This window comes from Polyergus mexicanus, unplaced genomic scaffold (assembly GCF_030449975.1).
Source record: "Polyergus mexicanus isolate NDT 795.1 unplaced genomic scaffold, iyPolMexi1.0 SCAF_18, whole genome shotgun sequence".
Lineage (NCBI taxonomy): Eukaryota > Metazoa > Arthropoda > Insecta > Hymenoptera > Formicidae > Polyergus > Polyergus mexicanus.
This window is the reverse complement of record NW_027223338.1, coordinates 2,212,421-2,221,531: the sequence shown is the minus strand read 5'-3', so window position 1 is coordinate 2,221,531 and position 9,111 is coordinate 2,212,421. Positions and strand designations below refer to the sequence as shown.

The window sequence follows — 9,111 nt, the reverse complement described above, 5'->3', positions numbered from 1 at the left end:
TATTATATTGGATGTCTTTTGGATTTCCAGAGGACATATACATGTGCAATTAATTGTTAACGTTAATTTCGTTTAATATTAATAATTGAATTGATGCGCACATTTTCAGATATCCAAAATTATTATTTATTTAATATTTCATGAGAAATGTTACTGTTCGCAACATTCTAAAAACTTTACAAACAATAGTATTTAACCGCTAGTTCGTTTGTTTATCGCTATGCGACACGCGAACTCGTATTTGAGATTTGGTCATGAAAATTATATAAAGCTTGCAAAGAGCAATTGACAGGAAATTACAAATGTAATTATTTTCTATCAGTTCAATTTCTGATGCAATCCCAACATAGGGAATTCAGAATATTAGATTTTTAATATTGGCAGTAAATAACAAAACATAATTTTAATTTATATTTAAATTTAAAAATTTGCTCCTTGAAATATACGAAAAATATCCCTAACATATCCTATAAAAATCCTTAGGATATTCCACAGGATCTCCCTGGATTCTCCAGAGGTTAATATACGGCTATCATTTACTCTTCCTCAGGACATCCAGAGGAGATCTGAGGATTACAATAGGATATCCTGAGGATATCCTACATGTATGTCCTGGATGCCCTTTGGACGTCCTAAGGACATCCTTGTGCTGTCTGGGTTATATTGCTATGTTGCTGCAATATTATATTGCAATATTTCTGTAGGCGGACATTTTACTGTTGCTGCAATATCATTACAACGTTGCAGCAACATTTCGCAACGTTTCTGCAATATTGCAATCTTGCAGAAAAATGTTGTTGCAATGTTATTGCAATTTTTCCAGTGCTGTATGGGTTAAGACCGTCTTAAGCACAATCTTAAGATGTCCTAAACCAATCACAGAGCCGTATTAGCATCTTAAGACATTACTTAAGACGGTCTTGAAATAAGAACTGACTATGAATACCAGCCCTATGGTATTTCCCATGAGCTTTCATCACTGACTACGTTTACACGTTACCTTTATGCGGCGCCTACAATAGAGATTTTAAGTCCTAAGCCTTAAGAAATTGACTAATCACAGTCAAGTATGAGAAGAATACTCGACTGTGATTAGTCAATTTCTTAAGACTTAGAGCTTAAAATCTCTATTGTAGACGCCGCTTTAATCGGGTTTAATAACATCTGTAGTTTTAAAATTGGCCAATCACAATCATTCCATTCTCAGAGGAATAGTCGTGATTGGTCAGTTTTAAAACTACGGATGTTATTAAACCCGATTAAAGCGGCGTCTACAATAGAGATTTTAAGCCCTAAGCCTTAAGAAATTGACCAATGACAGTCGGGTATTCTTCTCATACTTGACTATGATTGGTCAATTTCTTAAGACTTAGGGCTTAAAATCTCTATTGTAGACGCCGCATAAACGCAGTCACTGCCGTGAAGTTGACGATGGATGATGCGATAGATCGATCGATATATCGTCTTCTCGATTATCGAGCCACTCGTGCGTATCGATCGTCTGATTCTCGCATCGATCGATACGATATATTCGATATGCGCTAATGAAGAATCGATTCTTGGGCGAGTCTCAAAGGTAAAGGGGATTGAAGACGAGGAGTGATTTTGCGCGGGTTTGACAGACTTATTAGCCGTGCTGTCACCTTATCGCGAAAGGAATTCGAGGGGGATTATTGTCAAACCCCCCCCTTCCCCCCGCCCCCCCAAAAAAAAAACCATCGAATATATATCGAAGCTTGGTAAATCATGGAAAAGTGCCACCTAATACGAGTTGATCGCGTCGTGGAACGAGCGTAGTACATGAACCGCGATTTGATGTACTTCACAATATACTTTATGACGAAGGAAAAATAGAGGAAAGCGTGAAGAAAATCGCGTTTAAAAAGTTCGACCGGTACATGACGTAAAAGCGTAGGAAAGCCGCCCCCAGACCTCGACGTCGCCGAATCGCGCCGGGTAGTCGCTGCTGAACGAAACGCGTTCGTTCATTGTCTATCATAATCTAGAAAGAGAAAGGAAGATAAGGGACAGCAAAGAGGGCAAAAGTTAGATTTACTTAACCCAAATTTGTCCAGTGGAATCGGCCGGGTGAAAATAAGACGCCACGTCCCCCGGGCTTCGTCGCTGGATTTTATCGATGGTGCACGAGAATAGATCAATTGTAAACTGTATCTGTTTTCAGCGCCGGCTATGAGATCATTGTACAAACATCATGACGGACACTCGCCCTTGCCGCGACACGAAAGTCCCTCCCTCTGTCTCCGCCGAGTTTTCTCATCGGTGTCGCGCGACGAATACATTGAAGGAGCCGCGAAGAATGCGCGAGCGTGAGCACGAGTCGAGGGGTATCGGTGTGTGAAAAATCGTGCGGGATCGGGACGGTCGGCGAAGCATAGTGCCGAAAATTTGAAGCGTCTAAGTGTCTCGGCAGCTCGGTCAACCATGAAGAAGCAGTTTTTCCGGGTGAAACAGCTCGCCGATCAAACCTTCTCTAGGTAGCTGACTCAACGCCAACCATATTAATCGCGTTCTCCCTAAACTTCAGCTACAAGTCGTATCTACGTACTCTATATATCGCATTAAATTTCAATTATCTTCAATTATCTTCTTTCTTTATCAATTACATATATATATTACATCCTAAATGGGATAATAACTCCTTCTGCCGCTATAAAATATTTGTACTCTTGTAATACTATAATTGCGAGCAAAGAAGGATCTATATATAAATGTATATTTTATGTTAGGGGTGATGTGTCAAAATTATGGACAGATTATATTTGACTAATAAAATATGAATTATATCACAAGAGAGAGATAAATTCTAGATTAAAGTATTCCAAAATTGATTACTCGTATGGATATTGAACAGATTAGAAGAGATAAAACAGAGTTTGTAAAAAATAAAAGATAAGATTTTCTTGCAATTAAATATAGAATATTTCAATGAAATTTTATTTCTTATATGAACAGAGCTGGTAGAACGGAGGTATTAACGGATGATTTGGTGGCTGCCGACAAGCATGTTGAACAGATAAGAGCAGCTCTTACCGGTCTCAGTAAAAGACTCGGAAACCCACCGAACCAAGCTATTACGCAAGACCAGGTTCTTAAGGAGAAGCGTTTGGTAAATAAATGAATCTTATCAGTGAATATAAAATCATTTATAAATGAGAATAAAATTTTAAGTATATTTAGCATAAATCTTATCAATAATTGTCATTATATCAAAATTTAAGATTTATTACTATATTTCTTTTATTATTGAAATTGTTTAACAGCGTTTACATATATTAATTTTATTTTATTTCTTAGAAAAAATGCTCCGAGTATATACTCGGGCAAACCATGTTGGAAAATGCTGGTGAAGATGGCCTCGTGAGTTTTGTATTAGTAGAATGTGGGCGAGTACAAATGTCACTGGCTAATGAAACCGTGGAACATGAGGCGAAAGTCGAGCAATATGTAGCTGCTCCGTTGCAGCATATTTTAGATACCGATGTACCAAATATATTGAAGCATAAAAGGAATTTAGCACGTCATATTTTAGATATGGACAGTGCTAGAACAAGATATTTTCAAGCAATTAAACATAGCACTGGTAATAATCATTAAATTCCAAATCTTTGTTCAAAAAGTTTATAACAATAGCGTATAAAAAATATTGAATTTAAATTTTACTCCTTTTTTTATCACATTATTATTATTTCCTTCTGGTTTATCTTGCATAAAGCAAGTATATAAGTATACAATATAATTTATAAGATTATTATGAATCTGAAAAATTAAAATTTGATATATGTTAATTAGGTACAGGTGCAACAAAGATAGATAATTTGAAGGAGGAATTAGAAGATGCCGAATCAAAAGTTGAACAATGCAGAGATCAATTGGCTGCAGAGATGTTTCAGCTTATGTCGCGAGAGACTGAACTAGCTCAAACAATTATCCAATATATAAAACTTCAGCGAGCATATCACGAAAGCGCATTGCATTGTCTTGAAGATCTTATACCTGGATTGGAGAGTTATATTAGTAAGTTTCATGTGCTTTTCAAAATCATATACAGTTATAGAAATGCTTTTATTATAAGGAAAATTCTTGACAAACTAATAATTTGTAAGCACAAATGAAATATAAAATGATTAATTGCAGATGATAACGAAATGAAGCCAGTCTATGGATATCCTCTGGAAGAACATCTTAGGGTGACAAATAGAAAAATTGCACTGCCCATACAATTATGTGTATCCGCACTATTGCGTTTGGGTATAGAGGAGGAAGGTCTTTTTAGAATAGCTGGTGCCGCATCGAAATCGCGACGAATTAAGTTAAGTCTAGATGCCTGTTGTCTCAGTTTAGCGACAGCCCTTGAATACAAAGATCCACATGTTATTGCCGGCGCGTTGAAATCATACTTACGCGAATTACCGGAGCCTCTATTGACATACAAGCAAGTATCGATTATTTTGAATCAAGACCACAGTACTTATTATCATTCAGTATATAATGTATCTATAATTATTCAGATTGTATCATGAATGGATGGCTGCGGCAAAAATCACGCATAATGACACAAGGTTACGAGCTCTTTGGGAGGTATTATATAAATTGCCACCAGCGAACTTGGAAAACTTGCGGTTTTTAATTAAGTTTTTAGCTGTGCTCACGAAGAATCAAGATGTAAATAAGATGACACCGCAAAACATCGCTATTGTCATTGCACCAAATCTGATTTGGAGTCCGCAAGAGGACGCAAATACGATAGTGTAAGTAATTTTATATACATTATATATTTATTCATATATATATTTTTTTAAATAATTATGCTTAATCAATATTATGTTAGTAAAAATACAATTGCAGGATGAATATGAGTACAGCGAACAACTCTAGTCTTATAGTAGACCAATTAATTACATATGCAGATTGGTTTTTCCCTGGCGAAGTGGATTTCGATCTAGAGATCGGCATTATAAATGATACGGAAAGTCAAAATATTGGTATGCGCCGTTGTGTGTCCAATTGTAGTCTCAGTGATCACGGCGAAAGTCCAACGCAAGGCAGTCCGAAACCAGCGGCGCGTCGAAAGAATAAACCGGCACCAACACCGCCAGGTGGCAATACTCCGGACAGACATGAGAAAAGAGACGACAAGCCGCCCCCGACGCCGGACAAACCACCGAGAGTGTTGACATCTACTCTAAATCGATCGACCTATAAAGCACAAAAGCACGAAGTAAACACCGAATTGATACGACGCGAAAGTAATACAGAAAAGCATGACAAGCATGCGGAAACGGATACGAAGTCGCAATCAATTTCGGAATCGATCCCGACGGAATCAATTCATTTTGTTGATAATTCCGAACAGTTACAGGAAATCGGCGTTCCCCAAAATGAAGTCTTCCATGACGTGGAAAAAAGTACCCAAGAACTGCAAAGATATGACACAAAAGTAAATATACCAAGTGCAAAAGAGAAACCAAATGGAAACTCATCCGATAATGTTGCTAAGATAATTACAGAAATCGAGCATAGTGAAATTATAGTGCAGAAACCAAAACCAGTGCCTACAGAAAAACCCTCCACATTAGAAAGGAGAAGACCAATTGCGGCACCAAGAAGTATAACAAATATTGTGCATAACACAGGTAAAATATTTTTCTTAATGTTATTTTATATCTATATTAATTCATATGTATTAAACTTTCGTATTTGCTGTGATGTTAATCTATATCTGATTATTACAGAAGAAGGCGTTGAATTACGTAAAAAGTCAGATAGCAATGTTACAAATATGCATGTGTCTTCGAATGAAAGAAGTGGTAAACCTGCGATCCCTGAACGACCACCTGGTTTAGTTCGTCCATCAAGTCTCATTAGACAACAGCTGCGTCCCACTAATGATAATCTAGAAACAGATCCAGGGGTGAGTAAAAAAAATTTGATGTAGTTAAACTTTTATTTCTCTATACACATATGTGATAATCATTTGTAACAAATGTAGCTACTACAAGTGGACAACAAATAACTGCCTGGGTATTACATTTTGAAATAACGTAAGCTATATTTGAAGTAAAAATAGCACACTGATTTGATCCAAAGCTTTTTCACACATGTATATACGCTTTCTATTTTATGTATAAAATCTATATATCTTGTTACGCGGTAACTTTTACAAAATTAAGTGTTCTCGTTAAATTCTTTACAGCCTTTAACACTGGAAAGGGCTCATGTGTACTCTGTGGACAAACAGCAGGTCAGTATAATACAAGTGCGTGGGGGGAACAACGTCATCCCGGACATGGAGAACACTGGCAACACGGCAACTTCGAACTTGCAGAGAAGTCCAAGTGTGGGTAGCCGTCCGTCGTCAATGTCATTGTATGGTGCTGAACGTTCGGAGAAGCTTGAGAAGCTGGACACGCCGCACGAACAAACCAAGGCACACATACGAACTAGATCGGAAGGTAATATTATGGACGTTCAAACACAGACCAACACAGTGGTGACGATTCTTAAGTCGCCACAGCAGAAGCCGGCTTCGCCGAGAGTTCATCAGCGACCGCCGAGGCCGCAACCACCGCCACCGCCGCCGCCTACCACACGGCCTAAATCGGAACAAGAAAGCACTAATCTCTAATGGAGCTCGATACGAAATGCAAGAGACAATCGCGACTTTGAAAGATATTGCAGATGTCTTTATTTTTAAAGACGAAGATTTTACACGTATAATATCACCAATAAAATCTATACATGGACAAAAAATTACTGAAAATCTTCGATTGATGAGAAGTATTATGATTGTATTTATATAGAGGAACATCGTATTCGTCCATCGAGGATTGAAAAAGAGGCGAGTATATTCATAGATTTGATAATATTCGGACAAAGTTACTCTATTTTTCCCGTGATCTCCCTATTTATATGACTTCTTATCGTATTCCAACGGATAATCTAATGAAAAGAGCGTTTTGAGAATTGCCATTATACGCTAACAAGAAGAAGATCCACATAAGTATGCATTTGGACGTTTAGAAAGCGTTTTGCACTTGGCAGCTTTTAGTACGCCATGCGTTGTATCCGAACCAATTTTAGGTATACATCTAATTTCGTAATCATATTTTTGCAGCTTATTACCAATTTTTATACTTATTCCGAATAAGAAGAGATAAGCTCTAAGAATAAAAATATGAGTTTACATTACATTTCTATTGTAAATATTGAAGTGCACAAAGTGTGCTCAATATATAAAGTTGAAGTGTTATTATAGAATAAACTTTAGTCTGCAAAATGTTAAATGACATCAGCGTTTAAAATACAAATTTTTAATTAATATGTCCATTTTAAAAGGGAAAAAACGAGTTAATGTTTGAAAGGACTGATATGATCAGTATATTGGAATTGAATCAATGGGTGATATTTATTAGTGAAGATTGTTTGTTAATCAATCGTTATAAAATGCTGAAAAAGAAATTGAACGCATCGGCGCCTTATATTTAATCGATTTGATGCATGACTCTGGATTACTGTTAATATCTGAAAAGTAAAAACAATTCTTTTAATATAGTTAAACATTAATTTTTATGTTTAAATCACGGAATATTTACGATTGTATGCAATGAACTTGTGATCTTGATTATCAGGCTAAAATAATTATGCCAGTTGAGTCTATATCAGATATGTATCTACAACAGAATATTTTTCAATTATATACAATTATTATATATTAACGCAATCATCTTTGTTAGTTTTCTCTTTTCTCCAAAATAATATATACATAAACTTCATAATTTGCAATTAAATAATTTACAATAAAATTTTCTAAACTTCATTTCTCAGAAATTTTCACTGCGCTATTTCATAGATTCGAATAAAAGTCGTACCTAAAAAATGTACCTAAAAGATCCCGAGTTTATTGCACTTTGTTCTATCGAAAAAGAATGATAGATTTGCATTTTTACAAATTTTCGCGAGCGCTTTAAATATATGGAATTATTTGGAAATTATTTTGTATTCACAATATTAATTAAGCAGCGAGTTAAATTTATAAAAATCTAGCCAATGACAAATCACGCATTTACCCAAGGTATGCTTAGGCTGTGAATGTAATGGACTATTAGAGGAGTTATTTGTACATAAATAAAGATTTACTCTCTATTAGAACGAGGCGAATGGATTAAAGCTACTTCTAGATTATCAATCCACTGGATTTATTAATATATATGCAAACATAATAACAATCGTGCTATTACATAGAGCGTATACATGTATACACTAATATAGTATTATAAAAGAGCTGCAAGATGCTCATCGGCGACGTCTTTAGGAGTCATACCATCGTTATCCGCTATAGTTTGAGCTCCACTCGAAAGTAAATACTTCACCGCTTCTGCATGACCACAACTTGCCGCATAATGAAGGGGCGTTTGTCCATCCCGATCTTGTGAATTGACATTCGCACCACTTCTGATCAAGTATTCTACGATTCCTACGTGACCGCGATCCGCGGCCCAGTGTATAGGTAACAAACCATCTTCATCCAGCGTGTTCACGAGCGTGGGTTCGCCGTTCAATATTTCTCGCACTTTTACCTCGTTACCTTCCTTGACCCAATCCAAGAACGTCTTATCAACATCCCTCAATTCCGCATCTGTATTAGATAACTTGCTAACAGAAGTCCATCCTGTAGAATCGGCTGTCGCCTCTTCCTCCCACGACGGATTTATCTTTGCGATAGCATGGATGTAATTGGCCATCGCGGTCTCGCGGCTCATATCTCCGAGATTTTTCCACGCTTCCCATTTATGCTTAGCTTGCACCTGATACCAATTAGGCCTCGGTATGTCGCAAGGACCCATAGTCGCTTGTTTATACAGACCATAAAATCCAAGTAATTGACCCGAATCTAATTCCGATACCAATGTTTGGAGATATTTGGCAGCTCTATTGAAGGTTTCCTCCAGATCAGTTATACTTAAATCGCTCCCGGCCATCTCAATTTACAAATTTGCAATGTCTTTCAGTTAAGCACTATTACCGTTATTATTGTTATCGTTGTATTTCTTTATGGACAAGATTAAATCTTTTCCCTCCAAAGAATGCTTA

General features: G+C 36.6%; 2 protein-coding genes across 4 annotated transcripts; one reads left to right on the top strand and one right to left on the bottom strand.

The window, feature by feature from the left end:
• Positions 1-1,557: 1,557 nt before the first annotated feature.
• LOC138941019 (rho GTPase-activating protein 44) lies at positions 1,558-8,209 on the top strand. Of its 3 annotated transcripts, none has more exons than XM_070310288.1 (10): positions 1,558-1,576; positions 2,183-2,495; positions 2,974-3,127; positions 3,316-3,601; positions 3,811-4,035; positions 4,156-4,453; positions 4,530-4,769; positions 4,867-5,654; positions 5,754-5,932; positions 6,215-8,209. In XM_070310288.1, exons 2-10 carry the CDS (start codon positions 2,443-2,445, stop codon positions 6,644-6,646), a joined length of 2,655 nt encoding a protein of 884 aa, XP_070166389.1. In that variant the 5' UTR covers positions 1,558-1,576; positions 2,183-2,442; the 3' UTR covers positions 6,647-8,209. The 3 variants fall into 3 exon arrangements, with proteins under 3 accessions (XP_070166389.1, XP_070166388.1, XP_070166390.1); XM_070310287.1 differs by lacking the exon at positions 1,558-1,576 and adding an exon at positions 1,587-1,739; XM_070310289.1 differs by lacking the exon at positions 1,558-1,576 and adding an exon at positions 6,011-6,062 and having other exon boundaries at positions 1,587-2,495; positions 6,215-6,305.
• LOC138941021 (acyl-CoA-binding domain-containing protein 6) lies at positions 8,027-9,098 on the bottom strand. The gene has a single exon (XM_070310291.1). The coding sequence runs from the start codon at positions 8,997-8,999 to the stop codon at positions 8,292-8,294; it is 708 nt and encodes a 235-aa protein (XP_070166392.1). The 5' UTR covers positions 9,000-9,098; the 3' UTR covers positions 8,027-8,291.
• Positions 9,099-9,111: the final 13 nt, after the last annotated feature.

What these genes read in the sequence shown, in the direction of transcription:
- LOC138941019 (XM_070310288.1), top strand. Translation starts at nt 2,443, where the DNA reads ATGAAGAAGCAGTTTTTCCGGGTGAAACAGCTCGCCGATCAAACCTTC. An exon ending in TTCTTAAGGAGAAGCGTTTG is followed by an intron (nt 3,128 to 3,315) that starts GTAAATAAATGA and finishes TTTATTTCTTAG; the next exon opens with AAAAAATGCTCCGAGTATAT. An exon ending in AAATATTGTGCATAACACAG is followed by an intron (nt 5,655 to 5,753) that starts GTAAAATATTTT and finishes TGATTATTACAG; the next exon opens with AAGAAGGCGTTGAATTACGT.
- LOC138941021 (XM_070310291.1), bottom strand. Translation starts at nt 8,999, where the DNA reads ATGGCCGGGAGCGATTTAAGTATAACTGATCTGGAGGAAACCTTCAAT.